At 32.8% G+C, this 19,734-nt stretch overlaps 3 protein-coding genes across 8 annotated transcripts; 2 read left to right on the forward strand and 1 right to left on the reverse strand.

Moving 5' to 3' along the window:
* The first annotated feature begins 616 nt into the window (after positions 1 to 616).
* On the forward strand, positions 617 to 4,749 carry LOC105776479 (uncharacterized). 2 transcript variants are annotated; one of them, XR_008190140.1, is made up of 9 exons: positions 617 to 951; positions 1,711 to 1,995; positions 2,277 to 2,336; positions 2,436 to 2,645; positions 3,276 to 3,394; positions 3,479 to 3,576; positions 3,678 to 3,856; positions 3,968 to 4,092; positions 4,178 to 4,202. XR_008190140.1 is itself a non-coding variant. In XM_012599144.2 (8 exons), exons 1-8 carry the CDS (start codon positions 715 to 717, stop codon positions 4,337 to 4,339), a joined length of 1,296 nt encoding a protein of 431 aa, XP_012454598.1. In that variant the 5' UTR covers positions 621 to 714; the 3' UTR covers positions 4,340 to 4,749. The 2 variants fall into 2 exon arrangements, 1 of the variants encoding a protein (XP_012454598.1); XM_012599144.2 differs by lacking the exon at positions 3,678 to 3,856 and having other exon boundaries at positions 621 to 951; positions 4,178 to 4,749.
* Positions 4,750 to 10,487: 5,738 nt separating this feature from the next.
* On the forward strand, positions 10,488 to 14,214 carry LOC105776481 (protein SHI RELATED SEQUENCE 6). Of its 5 annotated transcripts, XR_008189928.1 has the most exons (5): positions 10,489 to 11,312; positions 11,700 to 12,002; positions 12,756 to 13,065; positions 13,244 to 13,324; positions 13,863 to 14,214. XR_008189928.1 is itself a non-coding variant. In XM_012599148.2 (3 exons), exons 1-2 carry the CDS (start codon positions 10,760 to 10,762, stop codon positions 11,987 to 11,989), a joined length of 843 nt encoding a protein of 280 aa, XP_012454602.1. In that variant the 5' UTR covers positions 10,488 to 10,759; the 3' UTR covers positions 11,990 to 12,002; positions 12,198 to 13,263. The 5 variants fall into 5 exon arrangements, 2 of the variants coding, with proteins under 2 accessions (XP_012454602.1, XP_012454601.1); XR_008189930.1 differs by lacking the exon at positions 12,756 to 13,065 and having other exon boundaries at positions 10,488 to 11,312; XR_008189929.1 differs by lacking the exon at positions 13,863 to 14,214 and adding an exon at positions 12,198 to 12,270 and having other exon boundaries at positions 10,488 to 11,312; positions 12,756 to 13,263.
* A 328-nt stretch (positions 14,215 to 14,542) lies between these two features.
* LOC105776478 (phosphatidylinositol 4-phosphate 5-kinase 6) lies at positions 14,543 to 19,490 on the reverse strand. Its single transcript, XM_012599141.2, is given in 10 exon segments — positions 14,543 to 15,144; positions 15,227 to 15,305; positions 15,403 to 15,524; positions 15,601 to 15,794; positions 15,888 to 16,004; positions 16,124 to 16,289; positions 16,546 to 16,713; positions 17,059 to 18,091; positions 18,094 to 18,330; positions 19,122 to 19,490. Coding segments are annotated over 9 exon segments (2,241 nt in total). The 5' UTR covers positions 18,173 to 18,330; positions 19,122 to 19,490; the 3' UTR covers positions 14,543 to 14,861.
* Positions 19,491 to 19,734: the final 244 nt, after the last annotated feature.

Below are 19,734 nucleotides of genomic sequence, written 5' to 3' on the forward strand. Positions count from 1 at the left end.
TATATATGGGTTTGATTAATTTTTCGTAATTTATAAAGCTCATTTAAAAGATTACTCAATATCCAAGATAAAGATAAAACCGAGTCAAATATTTATTTTTAATACATGATAAGACACTAAATTATTATCACTTTAACAGTAAATTCATGATTGTCCGCTATCTATTTTTCACATGGCCACAGTGGAAAAGCTAATTTGAATGAATCTTTCAAAAGAAATCCGGGTAAACCAACGTGCCAAAAACAAAACATAATTCTTCGGTTAAACTATACCTAAAGTCATCAAGCTATTAAAAATTTTATATTTTAGTCATTCAATTTTAAAAAATTACAAAATAGTCATTAAATTATTCGAGAGGTTGAAATGGTTGGTTTATGGTCCTTTTTGTTCACAATCAAAAGCTTTCGTTTATCTTCTCTTTTACAGTTTAATTTTTTCATAAAATAACCTTAAATGTCATAAATTTGTGAACCAAAACTCAAATAACTTTTCTTTTTATCTCCAAAAATATGTTCTTTCTTTTTCTTTTCTTTTTTCATTTTCGCCCTCTCACCAAGTCATTTAAAAATCGAAATGTCGTTATCAAAATTAAAGCATTAGATATTTTGGCCATTGGATCAGTCGGTCATTCAGATACGCACTGTCTCATAACTTTGTAGTTGAAAAAGGATAATAGAAGGGGAACAAAAAAGGAACATTGAAAGTGAAGCAGCGATGAGTTCAGCTTCTTCAGTACTTGTCGCTTCTTCATCGTTTCTATATTGGATTCGTAAGCCTTCCCCTTTTAAATTCTCCAAATTCCCTTCAACTCCTTCCGTTACTCCGTCGTCTCCGAAGTGTTACCGTGTGGTGTGCCGTGGCGGGTCCCCTCAACCGGCATCGTTCCCCGATCTCAGCTTCGCCTTGCATGATGCTCTCGAATCTACTGGAATCGATACCTCTCATGCTAGAGTAACTACTACTCTCTCTCTCTCTCTCTCTCTGTTCTTACATAATCTTTGATTTTTTTTTTCAGTTTTAGGATATGACTTAATTGTAAAGATTGTCTAATTATAGCAATTTTGCTCGAATCTTTTACTTTCAGTTTGGAAACATGATATGATTCGAGTTAGTGTCCATGACTATGATGGAAATTTCCTCTCTCTTTTTTCCTGACAAATCTTAATCGAATTGTGTTCTATAATTCTAAATTTGGAGAGGTTTTGATGTGAATTGAGCCTCCTTAGTACGATTGAAGAATTTCAATTATGGCAATTTGATCCTTTTTTATGGATTATATTGGTATGATACCATTTTTTTTAGTTATAAATAATTATGTTATCTGTCAGGAATTGATGTACTTATGGCGATTTTGTGCTTGGTAACCTCAATATGCTTGGTTTAAAATTCAATTACTCAAGTTTTAGTTTGTTCAATTTAATTTTGTTCAAGTGAAGTGAAAAAAACGTGCAAAATAAAATAAAATCGTTTTGGAAAGTTTGTAGTGGTTTTAAATACAGGTCTGAAAGGTGCACTACAACACTTTCGATTCAAATTAATTTTTTATCTTGGGGAGGATGGTACTTCGAAAGTATGTCCTGGTTTTATATTCGAGTCCAATGGGATTTTGTAACCAAAAAATCAAATAATAATTGAGAGCTCAAGTGCAATGAGAATTTTAGTCATATGTTAATCTAACATTGTTTTTTTTTTAATTGATTTTTTGAACAGGAGGCGAGGAAGAGTTTTGTTTCGCAGATTAAAAAATTATCTGATATCGAGAGAGAAACAAGTATCTGCATAAATAGATGTGTTGATCTGGGGAGAACATCTCTTTTTATAGCAGCAGAGGATGATTCTCTCATTTCACACTCTTCCGTTCCTCTGCCGGTGGATGCATTCCTCGAAAGATTGGATGATCTCTCAATGGGCTACTGCTCCCACTATAACTCAGCATGTAGGTCGTCAAGGGAGAATTTTTTGGAGAGCTTAGAAAAATATCTATATGTCAAAAAGGTACTATCTAGTTTTTACTCTTTTGAGTTCAAGGAATTATGCAACATTTATGTAATGAATTTTCTTCTTCAGTAAATCTCAGATTTGCAGAATGTGTCATAATGACCATTGGAACGGTGTAGCCTCTCTGTGCTTCACTGGCTGTATATATGAGATGTTACATTTTGTCTCCTTTAGTTACTAATTGATCAAATTCTTTGAACTTCAGTAACTTGGTTGCTTAACTATTTACTTAATCTTTTTTCTTTTTCTAATTGGTCAATCCATTCACTTCTTCTAAGGGCTTCCGAAGATCTACTGCCAAGAATCAAGCAGAGCCACAAGCCCTTGATCTTCACTCGGTATGAAATTTGCCTTCTAGTGTATTACTCTATACTCTTTTCAGAAGGGTGTACCATTTTGTAGTGTTTGTTTTGTTAAATAATCTTATGTTTGAGCAGGTTTTGACACATCGTTCGGGTTCTGCTGTAATGCTTTCACTGATACATTCAGAGATTCTGAAAATGCTTCGCTTGTGGGGCCTTCTGGATTTCGATGTTGAGATTTTTTTTCCACATGATCCTCATGGTCTTCCTAGAGCCTATGATAAGCAAAAGAGCAAAGAGTCTGATCAGCCACACATAATGACCGTACAAATGCTATTGGAGGAGGTGACTTTTATACTCGTGAACTTTTTTATGTTCTTTACTTCTTACTATTTTAATATTAAATCCTGGCTGAAATGAGAAAATAAAACAAATTCTAGTTATTTATTTTTCCAATAAGTTTTTATTGCATCTTTGTCTTGTGCTTCTTCAGTTTTCTTATTTGATATCAAATAATCAGACACAGACAGAAGGAACGTGAGTAGAAAAAATGTATATCAGCTTCCTACAGTACAAAGAACCAAAGAATCCAAAATGTTAAATGATTGCAAACAATTTAATTAATTCTCCCCTTTCCCTTTTGCAAGTCTCTTCCCCTGTGTTGCATGTGAAGCTAAAGGTGGGATTTTGAGATTTCAACATCTATTTAACTAAGGTCTTAACTGGCATGCAAATTTGGTATACACTTTGTTTTTAATCTATATGAAAAGTTCCAACATGACATCCCTTGTATGGGTAAGGTAATCTTTTTCTTTTTTTGGGTATTTGTGGGAGATTTATCTTCAATACATTCAAACTTTGACCTTTTTATTTAATCTATTTCTGGTATGGATATTCCATTTTCTCCTCATTTTGTAATCTTTTACCTTTGGTTTTTGTTATCTGTTTTCTTCTCAGATAGTTTCATGATTGCAGATTTTAAGAAATTTAAAGGATGCTTTCTGGCCATTTCAACGTGGTGCTGCTGATAGTTTATTCTTAAGGGCAGCAAATGCTGCTAACTGTATAGATAAATTTAATGGCTTTGAAGATAGGTATTTTATCTATATTTCAATTCAATCTGTATTTAGATGTTATTTTGGAGTTCTAGGTTATGATCTCACATTTATTTCATACAGTGGCTATCAGCTTGCATCTACAAAGGCTGCTCAACGTAGGCTAGATCGGGGTGTCTGGACCAGTGTTCATTTTGGGTATATGAGGCGTGCTTTATCTGGTATGATTAGATGGTGTTGCATGAGTAAATTCTTTTTTATTTTAGCTATCACACATCAAGATCAATAAATGTAAAGATAATTGAAACTTATTATCGTGCAGTCCTTCTCTCGTTCTCATTCCTTGCAACAGAAAGGGTTCAGAAAATTATTTGCACTATTTCCAGTTTTAGCATTCGGTCTTCCTTCTTTTTCTTGTCAGTTCAAAGCTTTTTCTTCCAGCAATCAAGTTCATTATCCTTTTTCTCCGCTTTTGAATTTCCTTTCTCAAACCTGCTTTAGGTAAAATTTCGTCTTCTTTTTGCTCATGAAGTTGTATGGCCCAATGCATGTCTGATGTAATGTCAAGGTTTATGTGCTTCTATTATGATGAAATTGTTACCATATTTCCAGCATGTGAACGCCTTATTCTTCTAAGGACCGATCCGAAGGAAACGAGAGATTATAGCATTCTCCTCTATCATTGTGGATTGTACGAGCAGGCTCTGAAATTTCTCAAATTGTATCAAGACATGAAGGTAAGTTTCATGGTACACCTTAATATGCAACTTCGAACTCTGTTTTTAAGAATTGGGACAAACATGTTTAGTGAACTATTTTCAGAGTTCTTCCGCACAAAATCCGTCAACAGATCCAGTTAGCAACCTAGAAGAAGATGCTGTGAAGAAATTGATTGTACGTCTCAATCTCATTGCAATGGAGGAAGGTTGGACCCGGCCATGGTATGTCAGAAATTATCTTGGCAATAACTCTGAGCCATGGTAAGACCTTCATACATTTTCCTGTGGCGTTTTAAATTTCAACATTTCCTTCTCCGAGATGGATAGTCAACGTAAGAGTGAGTTTACAGAAAATGAGTTCTCATGTCCATTAACTGTGCAGTTTAGGATCATAACACGAGCCTGCACATAGCATAAGATGGATTGATCCGTCCTTAGGATTCGACCTAGGCATTTTGCAAAATGATGAAATAAGGTAATAGATAATTGCATTTGGCCTAGCTTTTTAACATATGGTTAATTTAGTATACGAGTTTTTTAAGCTGCCTTGGTAGTATTATCTTATCCCCGTACAGCAACAAAGATTTGGTTTTGGGTTGTAAATGATTGTTATTTGAACCTGTTGTGTATTTAAGAGAGTATAAAAATAGAAAGCTATTTTGGTTTGCTTAGCCATTGTAGAGTTGAGTTTAAGGAATTTGAGTATTCTAATGCTTTACTCAAATAACTTTTATTTTCAAATTTATATTTTGTATTCTTTTATTACAATTGTAAATTCTCAATGTAAGAATCAAAGCACAAATAATTTTTATTTTTCAGATTTTAAAATTCAGGTCTAAGGGTTAACAATAATAAAATTATTTTGTTAAATTCAGGTTTAACTTGTTATTTTTGTAGTGACATTGTTACCAAGCGATTTCTTTTTAATTTCAAAATATCACAGAACAATTGAAAAGTTTCAATTTTTGGAATTAATATCATTCCTCCAATTAGAATATTTATCTTACTAAAAAGCTTATGATATTTTATCTCAAAATAATTTTAGACCATTTTCTAAATCTAATTATAATCTCTCTTTAATATCTGCACGGTAAATGTCAGTAAAATGATTTAATCAAATTAATGATTAATATATGATGTAATTATTTAGTTAATTAATATGAAATACTTATTTCAAGTAAGAGTTTAATTACATTTTAGAAGTATTTTAATGGCATTCCTACCGGTAATCAGGCTTCAGGCTTAATCAACAAGTATTTGAGATGAGGATCTTGAATTTTGTTTGTAAATACTTAGACGAAATCCGTTTTAAGTTAATTCATTTCTTTTGATGAAAGAAATTAAAATATTTTTTATATTTATAGATAGAATTCTTATCCGATATAAATTAATGATGTGTAAAATAAAAATAGAAGTAATGTATTATAAAATTAAAAATATTGAACTTGAATCATGGGAGTGAAATAAAATGACAAGAATAGAGGGTTTGATGAATTTACAAAATAGAAGGATTAATCATTGAACTCACTTAAGTGGATACCTTAAAAACTAAAAAAATTATTTTTTCAATTGTATACATAAGAAATAAAACATCTATTTGTTTTATATTGGATAAATAAAATTATTTATGCATATAAAATCTGTAAGCTAAAATTGTGTTGTATCGATAATTATATTAGTAATTGTGAAAACTGAATTAAACCAAAACTTTCAAGTATAAAATTGAACAAATTCAAAGTTAATATATAATATTGTACACTAAATCAAAATTCATGTGTAATTTTGAGATTTATTATTTTATTTTATTTTATTTTATTTAAACTTTAGGCTTTGTTTAATTTCAAGAAATAGAGGTGATTTTCATTTACATTTTCTTGAAAATGAAAAATTTCAAAAAAACATGTTTGGTTAAAAAATTTTAAAATGATTTTTGAAAAATAAAACCAATATTTAAAAAATACTTTAATTGTTTTTACTAAAATACTTTGCAAAGCTAAAAGTGATAAAATAAAAGTTTTCAACTTTAAATACATTAGTTTTTAAATTTTCAATATGGTACTCGTAAATATAGTTTTTGTACCAAACATGTTTTCAATAACAAATTTTTTACTTACCAAACATTTTTTAATCTTAAAAATAAAAATGAAAAATATAATATTTTTTTTGTAAAAGTTAAAATTAAACAAAAGATTTTATCACATGCTATATGTGTGGAAACCAATGTGTTTGAAAATAACATGTTTTAAACTAATTAATAATAAATATAAAAAACTCAACAAGATAAAGCTTTGATTGGATGATATGTTTAAAGTTTTACTAATTTAAATGGTGTAGGTTCAAATATTATATTTTTATTTTTAAAATAAAAGAACTAACATAAATTATTTTAAATATAAACTACATTAAAATAATTTCCGTAACTAAGTTGAGATTGAGTATTTTCTTTCTGGTCAAAGTTTTGAATTTTATATATAGTTATTATTTTTGGGTAGGTGAAAGAAAAATCTATTAAAAGGGTTTTGTTTTAAAAATAGAAAAATATTTATTTACATTTTCATTTTAAATCTTTTATAATTACAAATAAATTTTATATAATGTTTATAATTTATTTACATTAAATAATATATAATTTTGGTTTACCAACTAATTAATGTAATGATTTTATTTGGTTATATAATGTCATTAATTAGATTTTTATACAAAGTAATGCATGTGTTCTAAATAAATCCTAATTCCTCATCTCATTAATTAATAAAATAAAAGGTTAAAAGATTTATTAATAAATTTATTTTAAACCTGATTAAAATGGATGAAAAATAATTATAATTTTCCTTTTCTTTTGCCCCCCATTGAAAATGATTGTTATTTACTCTGTAGGATAGACTCAGACTTGACCTAATTATGTCTTTACAGAAATGGTTTGGAGGAGGTTAAGGTTATATTGGAATGTGATGTTGATTGCTCCAAAAAGAGTTGCTATAATCCTAGCCTTTGCCTTTGATTTAGGCTGCTGCTTTGTTCTCCATTGCCCTGCTGTTGTTAAAAACTTTCTCAATTTGCCTTCAAATATTCTCTCACCTCCTGCATCTTAATTATTCTTTATTATACTTACCTACTATTACTTGGTTTTTAATGGTGGTCTGCTTATTTTGCACTTGGTGAATTTGGATTAAATGAATTTTAAAGAGTAATTAAATCTTAAGGTATTAAATTGATAAAAGAGAGAGAAAGAATCAAAGTTGACCTTGCTGGGAAGTATGGGTGATTTTATTATTATAAACATTAATTAAATCATAAAATAATTTAGGGTCACTTTAGTATTACTTCTTAAAAGTATTTTTGGGTGAAACACTTTTAAACAAAGGCTAAAATTTTATGTTTAGGGTTTAGAAGCATCTTGTTTAATAATATTTTTATTTCAAAAGTGTTTTTAAGAAGCAATATTAAACTGGCCATTAATGCACATATAATTTGAATTCCATATTGTGGTATATAAATGAATCGCAATGATATATAAGTAGGTCATTTGTATGACCTAGTCAATTACACAACACTTGCAATTTGTGTCTAATGACTTAGTCAAACAGTGTTTCTTTTAACCCTTCGGATTAGAGGTGCTTATGGGTCGGGCCGGGTTTGGGTCGGGCCCATAAAAAATAAAGCCCGGGTCCTAGGCCCGAAACATAAGCCCGGGCCCGGCCCGGCCTGGCCCATTTTTTTAATAAATACCAAAAATTTATTTTAAAAATTAAAAAAGTGTTTTAAAATTAAAAATAATAAAAAATGTATTTTAAAAATATTTTAAAATTAAAAAAATTTAAAAAATAAATATATTTATTATATTAATGGGCAGGCCTGACCAAAAAGTGGTGCCGAGGTCTGCCCATTTTCTAAATGGGCCTCGTTTTTTTGCCCAAGCCCATATTTCGGGCCTATATTTTTACCCAAACCCTCCCATATTTCGGGCGGGCCGCCCGGCCCATGAGCACCTCTACTTCGGATGCACCATTTTCTCACCTCCTCAATGGCTTATTACACCTCTCAAAACCATATAATTTATCTAACAAAAATCAAATATGTCTCAAGAAATGTCACTGTATAACCTCCCCTTCAATTAGGAGGGAGCAATTGTTACACCTCGCTGTGATCGCCCAAATAACTAAGTCTATAAACGGTATGAGGGGACCCCTCGTAAGAGCCCTTTAGCTTATAACTTGCTTGACAAGTGAAACCACTTATTAACTGCCACATTATATCTCAACTACCACATCTCATATGAAATGACCCAAGGCACATCATAGTACCATTCTACCTAAGTTTATAGCCCCAGGCTTCTCTCCCTTGACTCGCCAATAAAAACCTAACACCTGACACCTTGAGACAAGAGACGCCAAGTATACAAGGCCTAGGGCCTAAGGATGAGAGACAAGCTATCCCCATCTCATTTTCTCCCAACCTACCTCAAGTCTCTTCCTCTCCTCCTTCCCTCCTACTTTGACCATACTATTTGGCAACTCTCCGCCCTGTCCCAAACGGTGAACCACCCATCTCCACCACCTACCCATCCTTTTATCAACACAATCCATAAAGATTATTTCTTTTAGGGTTCATGGCTTCCCTTTCCAACAGTGTCTTCTCTAAAGTTCAAAGATTTATTCTCTCTCTATAAATACAATGTCTCTTACCAATACACTCAAAACTTATTAATGGTTCCTTCATATTATATTATAAATCATATTTTAATTGTTTTTCATATAATAAAATCATATATATAACTACATATAAAAGGAAAGCCCTAATGGTCTTCTTTTGTTGACATGTGTACCACCAATTGTGCACATTTTTACATTATAAAATGGTTAGATTTCAATTTTGATCCTTCTATTATGCATAAATTTGATATTTTATCTCTAAACTTTAGTTTCTAATATAATTTGGTCTCTATAATTTTATAATATTATTAGTTAGTCTAAATAGTTAACATCAATAACTTTTCAATTAAAATGTTGCTAAATTATATATAACTTAAATGTTGTAAGGTTCTTAGATATTGACACGCAGTTTCTCATTTATTTTGTGTTTGTCTTTTTTTTTTCACATTATAAGACAATGGTCAAATTTCGAGTTAACCCATATATTATATTGAATTTGAGTTTTAATTTATATACTTCAATTTTGGCATAATTTGGTTCTTCTATTTTCATAATGTTATCAGTTAATCTAAATAGTTAATATCGTTAACTATTTTCAATCCAAATGCTAATGTTAATTTTTCTTAAGAGCACTAATCCAAAAAAAAAATTTGAATGGTATTTTTAAGAAAAAAATTCACTTTAACATTTCAAGTTTATTTTTATTACATGATTACTAAGTAAATTACAGTTAATTAGTAACAATTTCTATTTTGGGTGTTAAGTACTTTAATCCATCATACAATGAAACATTCACTTGTATTTTTTGGGTAATTCAATAAAATATTTAATTAAATCTTGATAATTTTGAACATTATATGGTTATAAGATACATACATAGTTGAAATTAAACTATAACATGTATAAATGAAAAGAAAGTCCATTTTTTTATATAATTATTGTTTCTAATGTATAATAATGAATATTTAAGAGATAAATAAAATTTATAATTTTCCTAAGAGCACAAAATAAGAAACATAAAAGAAATAAGTGGGACCATTGGTTGAGAAAGGAAAGAGTGTGAAATAAACTGCAAAATATTGTCACCATCAAAGAAAAAGAAAGGTAACTTGGTCCACTAATATGCCTACCCCTTGGGGGTCTATAGGGGATATAGGGATGTAGAATTTTGGCTAAAATTCTTTAGATTGGTCCATAGCCAATATTAAATTTGTGGTCTCCCTAATCAACCTAACAAAACCCTAGTGATGTCCAATTTGTTCACCTAATTCTCAATTTACTCCCTTTTTTCCCTCAAGATCTACTATTTGTTATAATGAAAGGCATTTGGTTATGTAATGATGTTGAGATTAATGGAAGTGTGGTTATGCATCAATATTCCACTCAAAGCAATGCCCAAACCAACACAAAATAATGAGTCGTCTTTATTCATTATTACTTGTAATCAATTCGATTAATGGGTGTTTCTAAAATAATATTATTTTAATTAATTACTATTACCATTTAACTTGAAGTTGTATCTTGATGTTTAAAATTCTAATTAAAATCTTAATTTTAATTATATCCTTTAAACTTTTCTAATTTTTATTTGTAATACTAGAGGTATTTACAAATTACGGTAATTTGTAAAAATATGAGAAATTGTTATAAGAAAATGTGATTCTATATTTTCTCTATTTCTTTTTAACATGGGAATGTTTATTCGAAAATTAAAAAACATGGAGAAAATGAAGAGAGAAGGTTAGATAAGACAAGTATAGAGCGTAGAAGTAGGAATGACGGGTTGTGTCAGATTTGATTAGTTAGCAGTAAAAAGCCTCTTTCTCCCAAAACATCTTTAACTGTTTCTTCACCGACTTTCAGTTTGCTTCTGCTTCAGCCTTTCGCATCTCTTTCCTTTTCTTTCTCCTTTTTAACTTTTTACCATTTCCACTCCTAAACTTCCAATTGTGGCCACCCCAACCTACTACGCCACCACTAAAACATGGTCTCTCCCACCGCCACCACCACCCTATGATCATCACCCCACCAACATGTTAGGCCTCCATAACATCTTCCTTATAGCTCCACCACCACAGGAAAACCAACAACAACAAGCCCCACCGCCGCCGCCGCCACCACCACAACCACAACCCTTTAACCAAAACTACAACTTGACTGACACAAATCTTTGGACTTTAAAGAGAAGCACCGCCCAAGAATCAATACCGGTTTTCCAAAAGAAAGATGGAGCCTTGAATAATGTTGAAGAAGATGATGATGATGAAAGTGGTGCTGCTGGTGGTTGCTTCAAGGTGTGTAGAGATTGTGGGAATAGGGCAAAGAAGGAGTGTGGATATAGTAGGTGTAGGACTTGTTGTAAGAGTCGAGGGTATGATTGTGCTACTCACGTGAAGAGCACGTGGGTGCCTGCTGCTAGGAGAAAAGACAGGAAGGTTTTAGTGATCGGGGATGATGACGGCGGCGGAAATGGTGGTTGGTCTTCCGGCTCCTCTTCTTGTGGTGGTAAAAGACAAAGGGTTTTGAATTTGACTTCAAACGCTGCTTCCAAGTCCTTGAATTTTGAAGCAGGCACTTGTCACCAGGGTTTGCTTTCTCTTTATCTTCTTCTTTCTTTCATAATCTTTCCTTCCATTTTTCTTCACCTAAGTATCAAATTTATTGAATCCATGCTGAAGAAACCATTGAATTCAGGATAAAACAATGCTGGGATTCTCTTTTTTTTTTTTTAATTAATGAATGATTGAAATGTATAGGATTTATTGAATTTTTAGTGTTCAATGGTTGCTTTCAATGTATTGAATTTGTTGGGTTATTGAGTTCTCATCTAAGTCTTTCAACTTTAAATATATAACTAAGCTAAGATATTATGCAACTGAATGATTTATATGTACTAAATTTGTTGAACTGTTGTTTTACCATATATAAACTGTTCTCTGTTAGTATAAAACTGGGTATTTTGTTAATTTCCAGATTCAGGATTTAAAGAATCCTTACCGGTTCGAGTTCAAGCACCGGCGGTTTTCAGGTGTATTCAAGTGACAGCCATTAGTGATGGTGAATCAGAGATTGCATACCAAGCTACTGTGAATATAAGTGGCCATGTTTTCAAGGGGTTCCTATATGACCATGGAGTTGATGTGAAAAACGAGTTTCCTTGCATTTCGAAAGTCGTTTTTGAAAGCAGCAGCAGTGGAAGGGATAGAGATTCATCTTCTCCGGTCGTTGATCCAGCAAACACCTTTGCAGCCTCCGGTGACTGAGGATCGGTTTAAGGTACAATCTTTAGCACTCAACATGTAATGATGTTTATGTAGGTTCTAAATGTGATAGTTTATGTGCTTGATTACAGTGGAAAAATGAATCAAATAGGCCTAACAATGTGAAGGTTACTTCATACCCCATAAATCATAGGATTTTACAGTTTTATCTTTTCTTCTTTTTTCTCCTTTTGCATATGCCTTCTATGAGATCAAAGACGGCATCGTTGTGAAGCTTCGTGAACGAGAAGTGGTTCTTGTTCTAATGTCACCATCCATCTTTGGTAAAAAAGCAAAAGATTGTATTTGCCATGATCTGCACTTCACTTTAGTGCTAGGCATATTTCCAAAATAGGAAAGCACATTATTTGCATAAATCTTCATCATGTTGCTGATATGCATCCTCAAAAACACTTCTGGGTCCACTCGCAGCATCGGATTCCTACATCAATGCATGAAATTTCATCCGGTTTACATTCGGAATTTCCTCGATAAAGATTGCATTATCTTTTTATTTTGTACCATACACAATGATTAGCATACATGTCAAAAAGTTTAGTGCCTGTTGTTCGTGTGCTTTGCTTGGTTTCATTGCCCTGTTTCCAGCGTGCGTATATTACTTAGGCACAACCATGAGAGTCATATATGGATATGTATTCAACACAGATATACATTCAAACAATCATACCCCATACATCCGGAGTAACATGTTTTTGACAAGCTGGTTCTCTCTTATTCCCCCTTTTAACTTTCTGTATGTATATGCCAGGACATGAGCAGGATTCAACCAAGCCAATTTTGGTTGAAAGCACATATATTATACTACCTACAAAATTCATGCTTTACTTTTTTCTTTAAGAAGATCGCAGTCCGAGATAAGAGAAAGGTTGTGTATGCTGAGATTTAAACTCTAGATTTGCTGGATGTCAGTACATCTAATCCCAAGTTCCATGCTTTCCATTTCAACCCTATAAGAAGTGAGATGCCATTCTCTGCTCTACGAACCTCGCAATCATCTTCGACTTAGTTTTGGCCGGTCACAAGCAATGCAAATTGCGCTTTGCTGTTTTAGAATCCGGGTCAGTTGCTTTCTGCGCTCAATAACAGAGAGTCTCCATAGAAAGAATTAAGCTTCCGATTTTGAAGAGTTTATTTGAATGAGATGTTAATGTCAGTGATTTAAGGGCATTGAAAGGTTTCCAATATATAAGTGAATGATGTATGCATGTTTGTAGTTATATAAATGATTTTGGGCAGATTTCTTGTTCTACAAGGAAGACTCATCTTCTAGAAATGCTGCAATTATGGAGTGAAGAAAACACTTGAGAAAAAAACCAGGTGAAATATTTGCCATTGAATCTAATACATGTATGCTTGTATTAAAAATTTTCAAGTCTTTATTTCATTAAATATTTTTTATATTAATTTATTATTTTTAAATGTTTATAAACTAATTGATTGTTAAGTACTAAAAGGAAATATTTGAATTCTTTTAGTTCAAATCATTAAAATATTATTATAATAAATTTATTATTATGACTATTGAAAATGAATAACTTGTAATAATGATAACTAGTATTTGATTAAGAAGTGAAAAGGAAAATAAAACAAACATTATAATTATTTTATTTCAATCCTAACTTTTCTTGTACAATAGTTTATATAAAGAATAAAGAAGATATTTTTCGATAACTTTTTACTTCGTATATTAAACAAGAGAAATGATTGTATGAAACTTTGATTTATCATCTTTTGTTGAGAAAAGATGAGAATAACGTGAAATTACAGTTATATACAACACAATCCCTTCTGTATTAAAGATATGAGGTGTATACATTTTTGACAAAGTTGTAGGGCTTTTGTTTATGAATTGAAGGTAAAGGAAATTGGAGCAATAAAATTGGGGGAAGCAGCTGCAGCATCCCCACGAGAGTTGGGATGAACATTTGGCAGCATAACAAAGTCCACAGGCGGGGGCAAATCCATAAATGTCAGGTCAGGACAAGTGGTTGGCCACATTTTCCACCTTGTCAAATCAATCGCCTTCATTTTTCTTCTGGAACCTTCTCAGGGAACAATGTCCTTTGGCATTGGCAGTTGACTACTTTCTTAATTCATTAATCACACAGTTTTGCCGACAACCTTACAGTTGGTTGGAGTTATCCATTAATATCATACACCAAGATTAGAACTCCATGAGAGGAAATAAAGTTTATATATTTGTTTTAGCACTGCTGTTAATGTAATACAAAACAAACAAACAAAAAAAAAAAAACCCACTCATCATATGAAAATTTCATGGAAAGCTCAGCGTGGGGTTTACTCGTGTGGGAGGAGGACAGGTCTTAGAAATGGGCCTTGTATGTATCGGAAACTCACTACTAAATGATGTGCATTGTTTGCTGCTGCAAATGCCAATGTTGATTGACGTTAGCTTTGGAAAATGATAAGAGTGGTCCACGCATTCATTTCTTCAGTAAGATTTAATATCATTTTTTAAAATTTATCAATAAAATCATATTAAATTCAATAGCTTGTTATCATACAAACACTGTGTAGCAAAATTTTTCATCTTCAATATATATAAAAGCAACTAAATGTTAGTTTAGTTCAAACAAAACCCTTCCTATACATGATAATATCAAGCTAGTTAGGTACAAAAAAAAAGAATGAATTCTAATGTTTCACCCTTTGAACAATTCATTTACATTTGAAACAGCCTTAACAACTGTGTTTGCAATGTTAACCTAAACCTTCACCTCGTGTCAATGACGGAAGTCGTAAACCTTTTCTTTTAAGCACTCGCATCCCTGAAAAACGATCGGGTGTACACTGCTTCCGAATTGAAAATCTTGTAAAGATCATGATGGCATTTTCAAGTGTCTTCTATGAAAACTTTGAAAATGAAATCCCGGAAGCGTTTTGAATACAACTTCGGGTCAACAGCAGAAATCGAAGTTGGATCATATTGCATTGATTTATATGCATGCTCAAGCTTCTTGCTAATATCATAGTCTTGTAGGATGTCTATTATGCCAAAGAAGAGAATGACATCATACATTACACCAGTTGGTTCTCCAACCACTTGGCAATCGTTTTTCCTCACCGTCTTTTCGGCTCGAGCGGCCATGTTTATACCTAAACTAACCGGAGACTGCCTGCATGTTTTCATATCGAAATATTCATGTCATGTAATGTTTTAGATCCATAAATCATCATGTTAATGGCAATCAATTTTACCGTGTGGAGTTGATAACAAGCTGATCATTGCTATCTTCGGATAGCCGAGGAGCTTCTCCATTTTCACAATCTCCATTTCCTGCAAATTAAGTCCGAAAGATATGTTAACCTGTTAAGCAACCATTGATTTCAAAGTCATGGAAATTTTAATTTCCATTAGATAACTAGAAATAAACCAGTAGGTGAGGAAACTCCAGAAGTATGAGGCGTGGAAACTTCACGAAAGTGCAAACCGATCAACAAACTGTAGTCCATAATTCTCTCGTTTTCAAGAAAGTCACAATCTCGGTCGACTTGACTGCACGAAAGGAATGGAAGAAATATTAGGTAACATGAACCTTAATGATAAAGAGGTTATTAGAAAATAGAATCACCTGCAGAACTCTTTGAACCACAGTTTCTGCAATCGAAATATATAATTGAGATCGAGGTCTTTGAGGGTTGTTGTCGAGTCAATCTCTGCTTCAGGTTTAGCAGTTGTGCGACCTTGGAAAGAACCTTTCAAGTCGAAGCGCCTATGAATGGCAGTGTCGGTACAGAACAGATTCCCCATTACAACAAATCGAACCTGACTCATTGAGATCACAAGTGAAGAAAGTATGAGATTTATTTCCTAAATTTTATTACCCCAAAGATGTGTTTGAAGTTGCATTGACACTACCTTTTTCTGTGTCGACCCGGTTAATTTCACACAATGAAGACCGAAAAATTTGGTGACTAGAGTGTCCTTAAAGGACCGAACATGATTATAGTAGGCCGGAAGCATTCTTATCAGAACCTGCAAATGCAATAGAGTCCGCAATGATGATTATTCAGTCATCAAGAAAGTAATGCAAAACTACTAGAAATTGCAGGTTTACAGGTTCATCACAATAGAAAAAAGCAATAAAAACTTACTTTTACTTCTGCCTTCTTCATTGTCTTTATCATGTATTTGTCATCATTGGTCAAGTAAAAAAAGCTTCCACTTTTCCCGGGGGATGAAAGTTCCCGAAGGGCATCATCCCCACATATCGAAAGCATGTAATCAGCTGCATCTATATCGAACAATTTCCTTAGGGTCCTGGAATTGTAAAAGCAATGACATGTTAGGAAATACTTGTAATGTAACCCCTTAACGGTGGTATCATATTCATATCATATAGTTCAAAAGTTATTATCATGCAATGAATTGGATGAAGTGAATAATTTAGTATTCTTCCATTTGCATACAGCTATTTTCATGATGATGTTATCATACTATAGTAGCACGATCAAGAAGAAACGGTTCTTCAAAGAATGATTATCTTTTTGAACAAGCAGATGATCCAGTCTCGAACCTAAATACAAGTGGACAGTAATCCTTCCATTTGAATTCAGAAGATGGATGAGGCGGAGTGTGCTTCGATCCTTCAGGCGGAAATCTGGTCCAAAATTTTTCCCTAGGATCAAAGGCTGATGTCTTCAAATCAAGGGATAAAGCTGGACCAGGCCTCCCAACAGAGTGTCTACAATTTAACCAGAGAACCAATACATGCATGATTAGAATATAAATTATTATATCTCAAAACGGAAACGAGTTCGATTTCAATAAATCTTCACAACAAAATCAATAAACATAATCTAAAAGGCAATGCATATAGCGACAAACATAACCTATACCAAGCACTTGCATGATTACAACATAAATCATTATACCTCAAAACAGGAAATGAGTTCAATCTTCGCTGCAATATCGATAAACATAATCTAGAAGGCAAAACAACATATACCGAAAACAAATAACATTTGACATTTCATAACCAGAAGAAAAACAACATAGAAGCTGATAAGATACAAGTAAAAACCAGTACCTGATACCAAGTTGCAAGTTAAGCATAAGCTCAAAATTCTTGTGGCCTCTGGATATTGTCTGCCCTTGCCTCCTCGTTGGTGGCTTCTTAAGCTGTAAAGAACTCCCTCTTGCAACTGAATCTTCAAGGTGAAGTCTTCTCACACTTCCATCCCCATGTCTTGTGGTTCCTTCACTACCAAAAGAAACACTTCCACCATTGAAATCTGAACTCATACTAAAACCACTTAAACTCCCATCAGACCTTCTTCTTTGTTTCCCATCTTTCTCTTTGGATATTGCAAACCAATTTGGCATCTTTTCTGAAGGCCAAATTGATACTTTCTCACCACCACATATCTTACAGTCTTTCAGATCCTCTAAAAACACCTGTTGAGGATCCCAATCAAATTTCTCAGTTGGAGAATCAGATGGATAATAAGTTCCATTTTGATCTTTACCATCTTTACTCCAAATACCAACAAAAAAGCTCCCATCTGGCCATTTATAAGTCCCATTCCCTTTAGGAAAACCATCCTCCCAAAAGCCATCATACCTATTCCCATTATTCCAAATCATTGTTCCATTGCCATTTATCAACCCTTTCTTCCATTGACCAATATATTGGTTCCCATTCTTCCAATGGTACCTCCCATATCCTTCCTGGAATCCACGGCGCCATTCACCTTCATAGTAATCCCCATTCACAAAACTAATAGTCCCTTCTCCTTGTTTTAAGTTCATAACCCAAGTCCCTTTATAAGTTTCTCCTGAAAAGCCAGTGTAAGTCCCTTTACCATCCATAAAACCATGCTTGAATTCACCTTCATAAGTAGCACCTGAAGGCCAACAGAACTTGCCTTTCCCCGTTGTTTTCCCTTTGAACCATTCACCAACATACATACATCCATCAGTCCATAAATACTTCCCATTGCCATGAGGGCAACCATTACACCATTGGCCTGTATAAAAGTCACCGCTAGGAAGGGCTTTTTCGACATCGCCAACTTCAGCAGCCTCTTCATCATCAACATGAGCAACTGACATTGCTGTAAATTTGCTTTCTTCTTTGCAGGTGCTTGTGAGTTCTTAACTTCAATTTCAAATTCCTTTTTAAAGCTTAGCTTTCTGCTCATTCCATAAATTAACAAATAAAAACTATATCTTCATTCAAATTCAGCATCTCTTCCTCCTTTCTTTAACCAATAAATCAAAATATCAAAAGAAAAAAAAATTGTCTCTCTTTGTCTCTTTTGTCTTTTCTCTTTGCATCAATGTGGGGTCTTCAGGAACACTAAAAAAATGAAGAAAAACAACAATTCTGAAACTGACCTTGAAGAGAGAAAATTGGAGGGAAATGGAATCATCTAAATAAACAAATAAAACCAACACCAAAAATCCAATCTTTTTATCAAAGTTTTGAGCTTTCTGGGTTGCTAGTTTGCTTGAAGAAATGCGAGATATAAAGCCAAAAAATTGGAGAAAATGGAATAAAACTGGTTTCTTTCTCTCTTTTTTCTGGGATTTCTTTTTCCTTTTGGTTTGGTTGATTGAGATCATAGAACAAAACCATTTTTGCGCAGATTCTCGGATTTGGTTCCTAAAATAACTAGCTGGCCAAACAATTGGAGGGAGAATAGTAAGGGTTTCATTGCCATTTTTAGTGTCTGAAAAAAGAGTCTCTATTACCACTAATTTTAGTATATTATTATCAGTACTTCTCTCAAGTTGGTTTATTTTTCTTCTTCAATTTGCAAATTTATTTATGTAATTAACGTTCTTGTTAGACAAAGTCTTATGTTGATTTTTCAATTTTCCAAATTTTCTCTAATCTTTTGATTGGAATTCAATTCGGTAACAACATCATAAACCAGTGCTTGAACATGCATATATATATAGTAATAGTTATCAAAATTACTACAAAGCACTTGCATTAAATAATAATGTAGGGTGTGCACTACTATTAATACACCAAATTAATCCATCCAGTCGATTTTTATTAATTGGAGTAATGGTTATGATCACTTTATTTACATATATCAATTAAAATTCAGGATACTTCTCAAAAGCAAAAAATATAAGTACCTTCAATCAAATCAATGTATTTGAAAACATCCATCTCCATCCAAACTTTATTATCAAGCAATTTGGAGAAGAACTCACACTTTCCCATATTGAGCTTGTCTCCTTCAGTGGACAACCATGGAGTTCTCACATTGTTCAAAACAGACCCAAATTGCAAAATGGACGTATATATAGAGGAGCTACCAAATTCCAGTCCTTTTTAAAATTAAAAAGAAGACTGAAAACATGTTTGTCAAGGGAGACAGAGAAAGAACAAAACAGCGAACACTGTCTGACTGGGGACACATTAACTTAAAAGGTTTGGCTGGCCATTGTTGAAACACGTCTCTCTCTCTAATGGTGTGATCTTATTGCAATCGTGCACCCTTGCTCGCTATGTTTCAGGTTCAGACAAGGCGAACATTGAAAAATAAACAATAATAAAAGAAGTTGAAAATCCCTGAAACCTTGGACCCACTTTTTGGTTGGATTCATAATTAGGATGAAACTTGTCTTTTTCTTGCCCATTTTCTCTGTCGAAATTATTGATATAAGCTTAATTCTGGTTTTAAAGTGATTTTAAGGAAAAAAAAACTTTTTAAAGGTGATGTGAAAAAGGTATAATACTTGAATT

The sequence above is a fragment of the Gossypium raimondii genome, chromosome 10, assembly GCF_025698545.1.
Source record: "Gossypium raimondii isolate GPD5lz chromosome 10, ASM2569854v1, whole genome shotgun sequence".
Classification (NCBI taxonomy): Eukaryota; Viridiplantae; Streptophyta; class Magnoliopsida; order Malvales; family Malvaceae; genus Gossypium; species Gossypium raimondii.